The sequence below is a fragment of the Homalodisca vitripennis genome, chromosome 7 (assembly GCF_021130785.1).
Source record: "Homalodisca vitripennis isolate AUS2020 chromosome 7, UT_GWSS_2.1, whole genome shotgun sequence".
NCBI classification, from domain to species: Eukaryota; Metazoa; Arthropoda; class Insecta; order Hemiptera; family Cicadellidae; genus Homalodisca; species Homalodisca vitripennis.
Window position 1 is genome coordinate 106,434,160 of NC_060213.1, and position 18,064 is coordinate 106,452,223.

Sequence of the window (18,064 nt, forward strand, 5' to 3'; positions counted from 1 at the left end):
AGGGAGCGTTGATTATTAAACAGTCTATGAGAAATTATGGTTTCTATTGTTAAGATCTGTTGGCACTTGAAACGTTTGGGTTGAGCGCTATCTGGTAGCAAACGAAAGAAAAATTGGTATTAATTTTATAGAAAAACATTAAACGTTTGATATTGAATGAATTGTAACAATAACAAAATACCCACCAATTTAAATTTAGTTTCTAGTTTTAAAATGTGGCCATTACTAGAAGATTAAAATTGATTACAACTCTAACAAATAATCTAATATGATAAAGCTATTATGAATTTGTGTGTACCAAACAGAGGTACAAAAATCGTACCTACGTAACGTAATCGTAACGTAGTGACACTACGTTTCGAGATCAGATTGCAGATCTCGAAACAAAGTGCTACGATTTTTTATATAACTGAACGATGGCAAATGTCAGAAAAATCATGTTCCCTTCACAATCCTTCCATCGTCAAAAACAATAATAATAATGATATCTTTATTGCACTTTTAAACAATTTCTGACATTGTATTGCAATAATTGTCAACTTTAACACATTTTGTTTAAAAAACCATGTACACGTTTTCAATCAGCCAGACATACATTTTAAACATTCATACAGACACATCCATTCCGACATCAGATCCAGCTGTTGAATTTATTTTAAATTTCGATTTTTAAATTTCCCAGCGGCTCATCAGGAATTCTTCAACAGAGTAAAACGCTTTAGACACCAGAAGGCGCTTGAGACGAGTTTTAAATTGATTTGTGTTGTTTGAATTGTTCACACTTTCAGGGAGCCTGTTGATTAGTCTGACACCAACTTGTTGCGGGAGGTGTTGAGACAACGTCAGTCTTTGTTGCTGTGTTCTGAAGTTGTCCCTGCCTCTGGTTTCATATTGGCGAACCAAGACACACTTGGAGAAGCAGTAAATGATCACCTCAGAAATAGAGAGGCAGGGTAAAGTCAGCAATCCCAACTCTCTGAAAGATTCCTTCCACGACTCTCTAAAGTTTAATTTTCCAATTACTCTTACAGCTTTTTTTTGGGGGTTTAAAAACTCGCACCATTTTGCTTTTGGGACAACCTCCCCAGAGTCTTATTCCATACGCTAAATGTGCATGGATAAGGCCATAATAAGCCATCTTTAAGACTCTTGGGGAACAGTACATTGCTAGTTTTCGCAATGCGAATATGCCTGAGGAAGCTCTAGCACAAACGTTATCTACATGATCGTTCCAGGTCAGTCCCCTATCAAGGAGCATTCCCAAAAACGTCATGGAATTAGTTTCCTCCAAAAGGTCCTCATCCACAAAAACAGCAGGCTGCTCTGCATCTGACTGTCGGAGAGAGAAATGAACAACATTTGATTTCGACTGGTTGGTTTTCAAGTTTATTTCCGAAAAGAACTGTATAACTGAATTTAATTCTGTGAAATTAAGAGGTTTATTTTTGAAGCAGAGAGTCGTGTCGTCAGCATACTGAATCAGTTTCCCATGGTGGATTACTGAATTCAATCTGCTGACATATATAAGCAATAGAAGAGGCCCGAGGATTAAACCCTGAGGGTCACCATGAGCAATTGTGATTTTTTCAGAAACAACATTTGAAATTTCTACGCACTGGTCCTTGAGGTAAGAAGATTGGCATGGCTTTAGCGGATTTTAAAAGAGATGGAAAATTTCCTGTGTCAAATGAGACATTGATCTGTTTTGTTAGTGGTCTCAAAATATGCATAAAGCATCGTTTGATAAGCCACACCGATACTCCATTGGCATAACATGATTTCTTTGGGTTCAGCTTCTGCACAACACGCGCCGCCTCCTCCACACACACAGGGGCCAAGGCCATGGATGCAACTGGAATTCTAACATTTTTGCAAGGTTGATGTTCTCTGAGCGACGGATTTACCAAACCGACAGAAGAGAAGTATTTATTAAATTCATTGCCAACTTGTGATTTATTTTGAACAATTTTGTCTCCAATCTATATAGCAATTGATTTGGTATGTTTTTTCAAACTCTTATCTCGAGACTAATCGTTTATAATTTTCCAGGCAGTTTTTGAAAAGTTTTCACAGGTGTCCAGGGCTCTATTAACATCATAGGCCTTGACAGCCCGTAAGACCTTTCTGTAATTTCTCCGGTATATTCTGAAAAAGTTTTTTAAATTTTCATTTTGAGTTTGAGTGAATATTATATGAAATACAAGCTTTTCTCGAGATACAAGTATTACTTTGGTCTACCAGCAGTTTCGTTTTTTAGGTTAATTTTGAGTTTTTGGAAGGGACAAGCAATGTCCAAATAATAGTTAAAGCTAATGCTGAATGCCTGATACATGTAATCGACACTTTGGAACTCGTCTAAAAATGCCCAAGACTCGTTACTCAGGAATTTATTCAGCAAGCATATATTTTGATGTTTGATTGACCTCATGATTTTAAGTTTCGGACTTTGAATATCCAGTTTGCACCCACGAACGAAGGCCTCCAGCGCGAAATGATCAGAGACAGCCGTGTCCACAACAGGAACTGTTATGCCCGGAATGTTAGTAGTGCCCGGAATGGTTGTCGATGGCAGTGCTCGTCGTAGCGGTCACTCGTGTAGGAGAATTCACGGACCAATTTAGACTGAAGGAAATAAGAACATCGCGAAGCCGCTGGGTAAGAACTTCAAACAAACAGAGGTTACTTTAACGAAAAAAATATTACCTCACAATCCCCGTACGGATGCAAAGACCATTTTCTATTTTAAAGTCAAAGGACACAACAAATAAATACCCCCATATTTTAAAATTTAATCATGCCAAAAAAAAGAGTTATTGAGTAGATTATTTTTAGTTCTCTAACACTCCACCAAATATACTATACTATACAGTTGTAATTATTAAATTATACGAGATAGGCTACTGGATACACCTCAACTAAACATCCGCAAAAACATGTTATAGAATATACATCATATATAGTTAATAGGATTTTAAAAGAATATAACTCTATTATTTCAGAAGAATTAAATGCTACATTTTGACATTTAACTTATAGCGTAGCCTATTCGTAAAATGTTTAGTTCAAGATTATTTTACATTGAGGAAGGACGAAGTAAAGTCCATTGAAATAGTTTAATCGTACCACATATAAATACAAAATAACAGCTATGTACTCGTATGCAATCCAATTACGTGTATAAATGTATATGCTGGCTAAATTTAGCGTAGTATAATGTACGGGCAAAAATTTAAATGTTTCAATAATGTTATAAAAGTTAACGGACTGGTATATCATAAAACGGAGTGTGGAAAAGAAAACTTTTAAATCTTTCCGGTATTTCACACCATATGATTCCAGGTCATGCTATGAACAGCCGTAGGTTATTACCTACTATTAATGCAGAATTTCATGGTTTTTGTTGTTTATAAATTCTAATAAAATGTCTTCTTGTTATTTAATACAAGTAGTCATTGTAACTACCGTTAGTCGGCCTAACCCTTGTAATTTAATTGTAAACTATCTAAAAAGTGAATATAAACGTGTTTTATTGAGATAATTTTAAGGTTAACTCTGACATTTTACTGACTCGATATAACCAGCCTGTGGAATTGTATGGGTTGAATAAGTACCAAACCGTTAGATAGGTCATGCAGTTTAATAATTTATTTCTCCGAGGCAGCCAGAGAGCCATTCATCACTCCTACTACCGCTACGCCGCCAAGTCACACTGTCAGTATTCCATTAAATTAGCGGTGGTCCATGGTTCACCGTTCCCACGAGGACACAGAGGCATGCGCGACGCGGCAACCAAGGAATAATAATGGTGATAACTCTATGGGGACTGTGCGCGGCCTCGCCTCCAACAGCTGAGTCTGTCAACGCCCACGAAACCGCGCGGGAATGTCAGCTGGCTTTGGTCGCGTGACCTAACCTAGAAACTGGCTGCAGGATTGCAGAATAGTAAATAGTTTATGTAAGTGATTCAACAGCTATTTGATGAACAAACTAAATATTATGTTGCTCGCAGATACTGAGTTATTTAGTCATGAGGAAAGCCGATAGTATTAGTCATTTTATGGTCTAATCGTATAACAGATGAGATAATCTATGAATTGTATAATTGACGTTCATATAGGCAATTTAGTTCCTTTGAGCTGTTTCCACGCCAGTAAAAGTAACGTAATTTAGGAGACGAAAGACGATTGTGTTGCATAAGAAAATACGCTACTATTACTAATCTCAAGAACGTAGCCAGAAAAACAATTTTTTTTTGGGGGGGGGGGAGGGGTTTAGACAACTAATATCTTTCCGTAGTGAACAGAGAGTAAGGCCCCATTTTGTTCCTTGAAAGGTTCTTGACCGCTTTCTTTGTTGAGAACGATCTTTCAGCAGTAAATATCAGTAATACTGAATTATTTAAATAATAATTACTTACTAAAAAAGTTAAATTACTTACCCGATTTTAAATTTGGATTTACTTCCCCGGAGTTGAACTTGTAACCTTTTAGTTGGAGAGACGCATCCTTGCTCCTAAGAATGGCTGAAAATGGCCTTTTTCTGTGTAGGGTTTAAAAATATCTGGTAAAATTATGAACCATACTGAAAATATTTCCATAAATATATAAAACCTATTTCAATTAAATATAAAGTTGATCAAGCGTTAGTGACACAGTAGCAAAAATGCTCAAAATAATCCCCACTATCTAATTTATTTAGTTTTGATAAAAAATAACATATTAATTTCGTTAATGTTTTCAAATTTATTTGGTTTCAGAGTACTCACTAAGTCTAGTTACTCTTTAAGAATCAATAGATTTTTTATCTGGACAAACCACATAAAGTTATGCACAATCATATTTCTACAAATGTTGAATAATCCATTTGGTACCACTTAGTTTATCCGAAATATTTATTGCCCAAATGGTGGTTGTCCAAAAAATGCAGACAAAATGGGAAAACGTTTCCATGACAACAAACACCTGCGGCCATCAAATTAAAATTACTGGAATTATTTTAGTGGACGTCCCATATTTCTCCTGCGTTGTTAGAGAAAACATATCGCCCTTGCCGTTCTAAAACATATATCACTCCTATATACTCAGTCGGCAAGCAATATTTGAATTAACTAGCTGGAACAAAATATAGGATGGGCGGAGTGATATTGTCTGAAGTACATTATAGAGTTCACTAGTATTATGCAATATCGGCGGCTTAGTACTACTTAAATATGAAGGAGACTAAAGATTGCAAGAACTGTTGTGACGAGTGAGAGATACAAAATATAGGATGGGCGGAGTGATATTGTCTGAAGTACATTATAGAGTTCACTAGTATTATGCAATATCGGCGGCTTAGTACTACTTAAATATGAAGGAGACTAAAGATTGCAAGAACTGTTGTGACGAGTGAGAGATACAAAATATAGGATGGGCGGAGTGATATTGTCTGAAGTACATTATAGAGTTCACTAGTATTATGCAATATCGGCGGCTTAGTACTACTTAAATATGAAGGAGACTAAAGATTGCAAGAACTGTTGTGACGAGTGAGAGATACAAAATATAGGATGGGCGGAGTGATATTGTCTGGAGTACATTATAGAGTTCACTAGTATTATGCAATATCGGCGGCTTAGTACTACTTAAATATGAAGGAGACTAAAGATTGCAAGAACTGTTGTGACGAGTGAGAGATACAAAATATAGGATGGGCGGAGTGATATTGTCTGGAGTACATTATAGAGTTCACTAGTATTATGCAATATCGGCGGCTTAGTACTACTTAAATATGAAGGAGACTAAAGATTGCAAGAACTGTTGTGACGAGTGAGAGATACAAAATATAGGATGGGCGGAGTGATATTGTCTGGAGTACATTATAGAGTTCACTAGTATTATGCAATATCGGCGGCTTAGTACTACTTAAATATGAAGGAGACTAAAGATTGCAAGAACTGTTGTGACGAGTGAGAGATACAAAATATAGGATGGGCGGAGTGATATTGTCTGGAGTACATTATAGAGTTCACTAGTATTATGCAATATCGGCGGCTCAGTACTACTTAAATATGAAGGAGACTAAAGATTGCAAGAACTGTTGTGACGAGTGAGAGATACAAAATAATCGTTGCCTCCTGTGAGGTTTGAACTCACGACCCCTGGTTTACGAGACCAGTGCTCTGCCACTGAGCTAAAGAGGCACTGAAGACGCATTTTCTTGCTGCATATCAGCTGACAAGCGCACTTTATAGACTTCTGTATTATACTGTCGGTGCAGTTACAGTATTTTATTGAGTTTTATATAAAAGATCCAAATAAGATTGTCCTCTACTATTTAAAAAACAATACACATAATATATTATCGATTTAAATTTGTATATATATTTTTTAATTAAATTGAAACAATGCAGTGAGTGGTACATCATGCTACGTGTAGTGTAACAGGCTTCAATGAAGTTGCACGCAAAATTTCAAGTCTATAGCTCATTCCATTCTATAGTGATGTCTTGCAGACAAACAAGACATTTTTAGACCCCCACCTCCCCCAAGGCCGACAGAAAAGAAAATCTACCAGCCTACTGAGTAGATAGGCTATCATTGACGCTCAGTCAAATCTTATGGAACATTGGTTCTTTATTAACCTCGTGTTTGTTAAAAATAAATAAAGTTTGATGGAATATTTTAAGGACATGAAATTGTCCCAAGATATAATGTGTACAGTTAGGCTATCTCAATAATCAGCCAAAACCCATAGAGAGACATGCCCATCACCAAACACGACTAAGAAGAAATGACGTTAAATTTAAAATTTCAAGTCCATAGCTCAAATCGTTCATCATGTATCTTGCAGAAAACAGACGCACAGTTATATAGACAAAAGAGAACATTTTCTGAACTCTTGACAGCTAAGTGACAGCTAAGTAAAGTATACAAAATTTCAAGCTTTTATCTCAATTCTGGTCAGTAACTCTCAAATTGCGATATATCACCCTGAGTTATAGACTTTACTAATGCTTGAAAACAAATTCTATGAAGGTCAAACCAAGCTCATTCGTCAAACTTTGTCGTGCTTGTATACAAATGCATTTCGATTACGGTCCGTTAGAATTTTATATTTTCTGAATTAATTTTAAATTTTGTATTTATACTTTTATACAAATGTACTTTCAATTGTATGTGCACTATAGTGATGTAAAGTCGCTTTTGACACGAAATAATACGCAATAGACCGACACAACAAAGTATCGAAAGGACCCAACAGAAAGTAATGGAAAGTCATACCGGCCAATCCAACAAAGTAACCTCATAACACATTTACTACATCACATCATATTTACAATCTGTTCATTTACAAATTTGTCCATTCTACGGTTTTTTCGTAGTCATCTTGGTTACCTCTAAGACCAATTTAGAAACGTGCGCTTTACGCTCAGCCCAATCCCATTGCATGTAATGCACCACCATTGATTGGTCTATGTAGACAATTATAAGTCCAAATAAAGTCTGGACATGATAATAATGGAACGAGTGAGTGGTCTTATTAAAAACAGAATCTGACATCTACATTGTAATGACAATGCAATATGCATTGTAGTATTGCAATAAAGAACTATCACTATCGAACTATTAATGTTGAATATATAATGTTGGTTATGCAGAATGTCAAGGCTGTAGATTTTTCACCCAAAGTACTTTGTCATTATATGAAGACCACTATTATACTCTACCCCTATCTACTACTTGTTATTACTTTACATAAGTAAGTACATGAGTATGTATTATAAGTACAGAAAGTTAAAGTTAACCTTTACGGGGGCTCTCGTGATCTGAGCTTGAATTTAGGTACTATCCGAGGGATGTTTTTCTTGCGGGGTTGCGCTTAAGGGTTGCATGATCTGGCACGTGGTCTGAGGTCGGGAAAGTATCGATTGGATGTGCCTCAGGCCATCAGTACAGGATTCGGTGGGGGTAGACTTTAATAAGCGGCCTACACTCGTTTTTTCGGTTGTTTAATCGAAAGGTTCGGTGTTTTTATACAAAAGAATAATTTGATGTTACAATGTTTTTTACTTATGATTTCAAGTTGTTATTTATAGTAATTTTAATGTAAACAATAAACAGCAAGAAGTAACTAATATTTTGAGACTTTGAAAATGGCGATGAATATGAGGAAAATATGTGAGATATTTCTCACAAGTGATGATATTTGTTTAAGTGGCTTCAACATGTGGGTTTGGCTCCTGGTAACACATGGGGAGAATTCTTTCCTCCATTTCTCAAAAGCTGTTACTCATTGATATCAAGCTAGGCAAGTTACAAATATTGTAAGGTTTCTTTGATTTTTAAGTGTATGCCATAGTTGGTTTTGTTGTTTTGTAATGTTAGTGTTAAATGTATGTTTTTAAAATTGTAATATGCGAGATATACGGTAATTGTAATATACGGTAATTTATCATAACTATTATTATGTACGATTTTTTACACATAAAAGCTGGACAATATATCGAATTGTTCGATAAAACAACCGAATAACGAGTGTAGGCCGCTTATTAAAGTCTACCCTTCGGTGGCGCCCTCGGTGCCACCCCTCCCTTCTGGTGAAGAAAGAAAAACAGCTCTCGAGATAGTACTTAAATTCAAGCTCAGATGCCGTAGACGCCCATAAAGGTAAACTTTATCTCTGGTGCTACTAATAAATACCACATTTATGGTAACCTAATCTAAATCTTTTTATATTTTAGATTAGTTTATGAATCTTCCTCTGAATAGTAAAAATGCATTCTTTACTTCCAAAGCATTTTTCTTAACTTTTTACGTTAGATCTATTTATAATTCTATTTCAAGCCAGTTTTAACACTTTGACTATCCAACCGAGCGCTACGGTGTTTAAGGAAAGCAAATCTAAGGAAACCTTAGCTACGATATATTACAACATATTATTGATATTGCATTGTTTTATCTCTATTATGGATTGAGTTATTATTTTTCATAGGCTTGCATAAAAGGTAGTAAGTGCCTTATCAAAATTATGAAATAAGAATAGCTTAAAAATCAGCCAAATAAATGTTGCATTAACACTCGTGCTTGATGTCTTTTGTCACCTATATTTCCATACTTATTGTATCCTGGTCTTTTCAATCACCAGAAGAATATAGAAGGACATAATCAACTCCTTTGCTCCCTTTATTATCTAAGTCGTAACTAAATTTTATGTAACATATTTTACTTACATTTTTTCATTTCATTCATTTCATTTCAAAAATCTTTTATTTAACAGTGTTTACAAACTGTACAATATATTTATAAAAAACAAAAAACAACAAACAATATAAAACCATTGATCTTGAAATATTTACAAACTTAAAAATAATCAAATAATAATATAATCTTCAAACAAACTAAAAGTAAACTTAACAATCAAAAAGAACTTACAATAAAAACAAACTCGATAATTGTGAAATAAAATAGAGCATCCAATAGGCAAAAGCCCGATGAAGGATGCACATCAGATTAAAATAACATAATTAAACTAAACTCAAAGAAGGAATGAAACCGCTACATAATAATATATTAACAAGAAAACCATACAAAATCTTTAAAAACAGGTCATGGACGTAAAAATAAAAAGATCAATTGGAATTATAAAAGATTATAAAAACGAACCAAAATGTACACATTATTCATTACTTCATTCAACAATTTTCAGAATGCACTCGCAATTATCCAATACAAATAAAAACATTTTTTAACCTTTTAAAACACGATTTAATGGTGCTAAATGATCTAATTTAAAGGAAATAAGATTAAACAATCTTGGAGCATTAAAAGTAAAAAAATGTTTGAAAACAGTTAGATTAGGCTTTGGAATCGGAACAAGCAAACTTCTGAAATTATATTTAATATTACGTGTGAGGGCCGGGTTTGAACTTCTTATGAAAAATAGTTTTAACACCTTATATATGTAAAGATTTCGCAAAGGGAGTATTTTTAAATTTAAAAATAGTGGCCAGGAATGATTGGTTTTATTTGATTTAGTAATAATGCGGATAAAGGATTTTTGAAATGTAATGAGAGTATAAAGCGTGGATATATACGTACCTCCCCAGCATACAAGCCCATAACTTAGTCTGGAGTGTATTAAAGCGTGGTAAACATTCAGCAGTAAGTTTGGAGGACATACATCGCCCAACATATAAAAGCTTCTCAAACTTCTATAAAACTCTTTTTTCAGTGAATTTACAATAGGCTACCTTTCCAAGATAAATTTGAGTCAATGGTAAGCCCAAGGTATTTGTATCTGTCCACTTTTTCAATCTTTTTACAACTACAAACGTTACCCGCAGAGCACGTAAAATGATGATAGTATACATCATATTCAAAGTTACTTGTACCTTGTAAGTTAAATATCATGAATTTTGTTTTGTCACTTAGGAGCATTGCATTTTTATTAAACCAAAAATTTAAAACTTTTAAATCATCATTCATTTGTCTACGAATAGCTTCCAAATTGTAATCAGAATACTCAGTGCTGTATCATCTGCAAAAGCTTTCAATTTACCATTTAATTCTCCATTACATAGGTCGTTTATGTACACAAGGAAAAGAATTGGACCTAGAACTGAACCTTGAGGCACACCGGATTCAACTGTTTCAAAATCACTGTATACTATTCTCACACACTGCTTTCTATCTTTTAAGTAACTTTCAAACCATTTGTGGGGTAGACCTCTCACACCTGCTAACCATAACTTTTCTAATAATATCTTATGATCAACTGTATCGAAAGCCTTTGTTATATCAATGTATAAAGCTGCACATTTTTTGCCATCATTGATATTATCATCATAGATATTCTAAAAAAAAGCCAACAAAGCATCTTCTGTACTCATTTTTTCTCTAAATCCCAACTGTTTTGTGCTTAGATAGCCGCACATTTTAAAGAAATCAATTAATCTTTTTTTTAATATTTTTTCAATGACTTTAGCGAACACAGAAAGCAAAGAGATAGGTCTATAGCAATTACTTTTTTCTCTACTTCCACGTTTAAAAAGTGGAATTACAACTGATACTTTTAAGCGAGATGGAAATTCACCTTCTAACATGCTTCGATTGAATAAATCTATCTATGGCACTATACGTTTATAAAATCTCTTTAAAATGTAACTGCTAATGTTATCGTTTCCTGATGATTTATTGTTTTTTAAAGATTTTATGGTTTTTAAAACTTCAAATTCAGTTGTCGCAGTAAAAAAATAAAGAATTTGGTACAATTTTAACTGGAAATAGTTGATTAAACATAACTTGATTTTGAGTATTAATAATCATGTTTTTAATGGTTTTCGGTGCATTTATGAAAAAAGAGTTAAATTCTGATGCAATCTCCTTTTCATCGGTAATTATGTGTGAGTTATCCTTTTCTATTTTATTAATTTCATTTTTATCTCGATTTTCTCCATTTAAATCATTAACCATTCTCCATTGTTCTCGTGAGTTCCCAGCACAATTCTCAAATGTCTTCAAATAATAATTTTCTTTAGCATATCTCATATTAACTTTCAGCCTATTTCTAAATGATCTGTAGTATTCCTTCAATTTATAATCATGAGGTCTAGAAATCATTAGCCTATACATCTTTTTCCTTTTATCAACTCCTCTACATAAATAGGCCTAATCAGTTATCCAAGGTGTTTGTTTACATAAGATCTTTCTTAATTGTGGTTTTCTCTTTGCATTTATTTACAGAATTTTTCAAAATATTAATAAACAAATCAAATGCATCTGAGACTGAATTCTCATTACTGATATGTGCCCATTGTAATTCCAATTCCAATTTACTATAATCGATCTTTAAAACAATTGTATCGTCGTACATTTTATTTAATTTTTTGGTTTCAATATTTATTTTTAAAACGACCATTGAATGATCTGTAATGCCAAGATGTAATATTAAAGCATCGTATTTAACGTTATGCGTAATTTTATTAAATCTAACAAAACATTGATCAATGCAGGTTTTACTTTCGCCTACTATTCTTGCCGGTTCGCATATAAGGGAACGTAGCCCATAGCTGGCCATTAAGCCTAGATACGCGTCAGCTGTGACATCATCCGCCAAAATATTACAGTTTATGTCACCTGTAAAAATCAAGTTTTTTTCCAACACAGCATGCTATCAGGTGTTCGATATCAATGAGGAATTGCGCTATCGGGACGCTATGCAACCTGTACACCGCTAGGAGGACGAAGTCCACGCTATCTGTGTGGCAAGTGAGTTGGAGACAGTCAGCCGATCGCACGTCTGTCAGTATGTCTACACTGCACTGATAACAGGATCGAGCGTACACCACCACTCCACCCGATCGATAATCTTCGTTACAATGACTGAAAGTTTTGTAACCATCAATTTTTATACAAATTAATTTCGTTACTAGTAATCCAAACTTCAGTAAGCACAATGAAATCAGGAAAAAAGTTACAAGCAAACTCATGCATACACACACTTCGTCTTTGGGCGAATATATACGAACAATATAAAAAATATCTCAAGATTAACACTGTGCAACGAATACCAAATTATATTCAAGGAAAAATGGGCCGTAATGAAAAATCAAATTCAGTTAGATTTAAAGTAGAAGAAAGTATGGTGCACATTTTATAATCATTAATCAATTTATTATAAGTTATTAATTGTAGAGGCTTTCCAGAAAACCATTAAATTATAAATTAACCATTAATTACAAATTTAACATTTACTGTGAAAATTAAGGGAATCTACGTATAATAATGCTTAATAACGTACAAGTATTTAACTTTATTTGTTTAAATTTTGTAAATTACAAAAATCATTTTGAATGAGATGTTTACTCACTGTCTGAATCGTCATCTAACAGACTTGAAGATGGTTTCACTCGTTCATAAATTAGAGAACATTGTTTGTTACCAGCGATCATTTTCTGACAAAGCTCCTGCCACCGAATACATTTCTGATACTCCGCATAGTCTTTCGTTCGTCTGTTATCTTTCTTCATTACTACTTGGGTGTTTGGAGCCTTGAAGAGCACATTCTGGAGCCATCTCGGCCATTTGCTGTAATGGAAGCATGCCTCACAGAGCAGTAAGATGTCGACCGTTGCAGTGAACTCCCTCACGTGGCTGCTGTAGAAGATCACGGTCAGGGCGATCGCTTGTAAGAACCACTTGACAAGGTTCCTGGTGCGAGGATCGGTCGCAGGGCCGATCCTGTAGCAGACGATGAAGCTGACTAAGGCCGAAAACGACAGGTAGCTGAAGATGTACTGTTGGTTACTGGCCAACATTGCAATGAAGTGGATCGAGAAGGCTTTGAAAAAGAAGTAAGTTAATGACGATCCTCCGACCACCATTCCGAACATAACCGATCTCTTCAAGGGCAGTAGCTTCAGGAGTAAGTAGACCAACACCAAAACAGATAATGCAGTTCCAACACAGATTCCCATCAAGTAGTAAAAGACTGAGGTACTGGCTAGATGTGGTGACAGGAAGAACAGCGAAAGACCTAGAGCAAAGATAGCCAGACGGAAATAGTTTTCTTCGACAGCTTCCAGCTTGATGGTGTAATCATGGTGTGTTTTTATTCCAAAACAAGTGCTGTTAAAAGGGTCAAGACTAATATAGCTCTTCTGTTCGTTGTTCCAGAATATGTTCCAGTTCCAAGAGGATGCCCGGGCCTCGAACCGTTCCAAGACCTTCCTACTGTCCACTCCCTTGTAAAGATCATACTGTTCCGCAGGCAGATCTATCAAGATCGACACGGTTCGCCAGATGTGGAATATTCCCCAAGGAGATCCTTCGTAGCAATAAACAGCCGGCAACTCTCGGTTCATACCTAAGTCGCAGCAGTAGTACACCTCCCCTTCTCGAAGTACTTGGAACTCTGGAGTCGGCCCGACATCTTGCACTGTCTGCGGGTCGCAACTGACAAAGGAGAAGAGAAGCAAGAACATGGCTGTAATAGCACTTGACATTTTACCTTGGATGTGTTTTGGCCTGATGTAGTTTTCGGATTTTATATAACAGATTGGTAACTCAAAATTTATTGATTGACAAATTTGTGTTTGTTGTCAGTACTTAGAACATTCAACAAATCATATGGCAATGTAAATTCCAATTAGGTCAAGGCACAGAGAAAGAACCACAAAGATGTAGATCTTTCATATAAATGATGTAGTTTCCTAGAACCATGTGGGGAAAAACTTCTTAGACAGTAATTATTACAAGCATGTTTTGATTTTTATTTCAATATCGTTTAATTATTTGCATTTTGTGAAAATATGAATTTATAATTTCAAAAACAAAACCACAATAAGGGTGTTATAACAAAAAGCTTATAATACTTGAACATCAGGAATTTTTCTCAGAAATTTTTTATTTTTTGCTATATAAATATGACTTGTTACTAAACATTTAGCATATAACAAGCAAATCTGCTTAGAAAATATTTACCATTTTATGAAATAGTTTATGAAAAGAAGAGTAGCATTTCGTCTTGGACTAGTTATGTGTAGTTTCATAACTTGCAATTTATACTGCACGGTTTTTTAGTACACTACCACACCTCAACCCAGTATGGAAGTATGGAAGCTTTTTATGGAAAATGTTTCTCAAATGTTCTGCACTTGGGAATTGGAGATATTTCTGAGCTTCCTGAAAATTTTGAATTAGCTTGAGCTGTCATTACCTCGAATTCAATTAATTTTTAACGTATAAAAATATTGTAAGGTTAAAAAGATATTTTTGAACGGGCCATTTTATTGGAAAATATAAATGAAACGAACATCAAAGTATTCCGGTTCATATCTCGTGGAAACAATGTTTTCACATATTTCACATACATAATAATTATACAATCATAAAACTATCATTAAATATATAATAACATTTTCATACAAAATAGAAAATGGCGTCTAGCGGCTAAACATATCTATGTTTATAGGATTTTTTTTAAATAATGAGTACTATCAGCCACAGAAGTACTTATACTTCCAAATAATTTAATCTCAAACTCCAAGTCACCCAATATTTTCCCTTGCTTGAGGAGCACCCTCCTCGTGACTAAACGCCGCGCCGCGTAGACTCGCCATAGAGAAGGAAATCTCTATCCATAGAGAAAAAAGGTTCAATAAACAATTAATCTTGCTTTTACCAGCAAGCCTTAAAAAAGGTGGGACCGCACGCTAATTCTATCAACAATTAGAGTCGGGCGAGTAAGCGCGTTTTTACGCGGGAACGGTCGCTCGCAGGTCAGCAAGGCGCGCGAAAGCGCGGGGAATTGATGTCGTGGGTTCTTTGAAGCGCGAAAGCGAGCGCCTTTTTGTGAGCTCACCAAACTGATGAACATGATGAGGGAAGCGGGCAAGAGCAACTTGATTGTTGGTTCAGTTAATATAAATATACTAGATTAATCCTATCCGATAAATAAAGCATACAATGTATTTTGTGTTCAAACAACACTCACATCATGTCATGATGTGAGTGTTGTTTGAACACAAAATATTGGAACTGACACTTCAATAAAATCAAGAATGGGCAATAATAGGTCACAGAACTACACATAAATGGATTATTTTACGTACGTGAGAAATTATATGTTTGCCAAGAAGTTATGCAAACTACCACCTTTGATTATGTAACAGTCTACTTAGATTATAAACAAACAAAAAATAGAGTAGACAGTCAATGTTCAAGTCGTTGCAATGAGTTGATTTCAACGCACTCTCGCGTTGTAGTAACCACCCCAGCTCACCGGATTTGGACATCCTACTTTCCGGCTCCTTAAACGTGGCGCCAATTTCAAATTTATTAATACTACTGTTCATTGATATTGACAACACAAACAAATAGTGATAATTCTGTCGACTAAATTTGTTAACATGTCGATCCAATCCATCGATCGATTGTTCCAGATTACAATACTTTATGAATGCACACCATTAATTGTGAAAAGAACTAAAAATACTGAGCCTGCGAGTGTGATAAACACAGTTTTCAATGAATTAAAATAAACTTGGTATGCTTGATAAATCATACTAACAGTTTTAGGTTAATAACAAAAACTGTAAAGAAAGTAAACAATGAATAGCCGTACAAATTTATCTTGACAGCTGTTATACTGATATTAATATCAGTCGATCAGAAACGAGTTACCAATTCGATGGTTCCCAATTAACGCCCATGACCGAAGAAGATTTGATTAAAGTAGACTCGATTTGCGATACTTAACGGAATGGTCGATGTGAGTGTGAGATTTATGTAAAACATTTTTTTCAAGTTTTATCAACAACATTCAATTTTTCTCGTTACAAAACTAGCAAGAAAAGAGATAATTTTTTAAAACGTATTTAACTGAAAAGATTTAATAGGGATGTTTTTATAAAACATAGAGTTATATGCATTTGTTTCCGTGACAAACGATGTAATAAATAAGGGGATTTCATGGTGATATAGTTATGTTAATAAATAACGCTGTGATCAGTAATCTGTAAGAGATTAGTCCTGGCTTGTCAACGGGAATAGCGTCTTCATATACCTCAGGATTATGCAGATATAATGTATCACACTTTGAAAGAAAAATGTTTAACGATTGATAACAACAAAATGAAGGAATTAACGTTTTTCTTTAGAAATCAGTGGGCGTGGTGGCGCCTCGGAGTGGGTGTCTACACAATTTAATTACTCTAACCTGTTTTAATTACCTCCTAAATTTTGCGTTAACCTGCTTCAATGTGCGCTACTTTTATTTCCAGCATTCAATTTTTATACGCCGAAAGTTTTGGACCCGGTACCTCTTCCGCTGACAACTCGGAGGTTAGCAGTAAACTGCAAGAGTCTGCAGACAGCAGACGACGTGCGGCACCACGACCAAGGAGTCGTTATGAATTATTCAGGTGGCGGTGCCTCTGACGTCATCATACGATCTTAACGGCCTCGAATCGAAAGTGCGGCAATAACTGCAAATGTGCAAATGCATCGGCCACTACATTACACGCGCTTTCACTATCCTTGGACCTCGGGGGCGGAGAGAAGTACTGAGACAGATCCTGGAATCGAGGAGTTACTCGCGCCGATCACGATATCCTGAAAGATCAAGCCGTCCTGAAATAGAACCAACTGATCACGTATTACGTGTGAAATTATTGCGCGATTATTGTGAAGCAATAAGACCTTTTAATGGTTCTTGAGAAAGCGTGACATTGGTACTCGCTTGTGTGAACCCCGCAATCTTCACATGTCGGTCTAATCGGCGTATTTATGTCGTCAAAGCTTGAAATAACGGGGATTTTACTGTTGAGATTTCTTCCATTAGAGTTTGTTTATGTTTATGTTGTTAATGGACCTAGTGTAATGTGTCTCAAACGAATTACGTACACCTCAAACGGGTCACTATTACTGGTTCTTGACTTGATGTTAGTTGAAACAACAACAACCTCCCAACTGCCAAATCGAACGTTATCAATATAGTAAACATTGTTTAATTGAGTTGAAATACAGAATATGCCTCATACAGTCACAGGTTTAAAATTCCAAATGAAAAATTAGGTATTATTGTATATAATTTTAAACCCTTCCATTAACTAATATTTTGGGAGTGGTTAATTTAAAAACAAAATCTTAGGTTCACCAACAACAAGATTTCCGCCCCTGTTCATAAAACTGCTGCATTGAAACTCACGTCAGTGATTCGTAAAAACCACAAGATCGTAAATTAAACTAAATATGAAGGGACTTCTCAGCCTCCGAGAGCTCAGCCTCTAGGATCTCCTGGCCTCTGGCACCTCTAGAGCTCTGAGAGATATCAGCCCCTAGAACACCATGCCTCTGTTTAAGTCCCTACATTCGGCAACCATAAATCTCAGCCAGGACTCAGGACAAATTAAAAGTATATTACAAGATCACCCGCAATTTTTAGTAGAAGACGTGAAGAGAGGAGGAAGAACACTACACAACGAAGTACGAGGGTTTGTACAGAATTCTGTGCATACATATGTCCAGGCAGTGAGTCAGAGGCCAACAGCGCAGTACGGGGAACACATAGTGTATTATTAATA

The 18,064-nt window shown here is 35.3% G+C and overlaps 1 protein-coding gene and 1 non-coding gene across 2 annotated transcripts; both read right to left on the reverse strand.

The window, feature by feature from the left end:
* Positions 1–6,109: 6,109 nt before the first annotated feature.
* Positions 6,110–6,181, reverse strand: Trnat-cgu. Its single transcript has one exon. It is a non-coding gene; the product is annotated as a tRNA-Thr (tRNA).
* Positions 6,182–12,772: 6,591 nt separating this feature from the next.
* Positions 12,773–14,107, reverse strand: LOC124366583 (nuclear envelope integral membrane protein 1-like). Its single transcript, XM_046823176.1, has one exon. It carries the CDS (start codon positions 13,982–13,984, stop codon positions 12,842–12,844), a length of 1,143 nt encoding a protein of 380 aa, XP_046679132.1. The 5' UTR covers positions 13,985–14,107; the 3' UTR covers positions 12,773–12,841.
* Between the last annotated feature and the right edge of the window lie 3,957 nt (positions 14,108–18,064).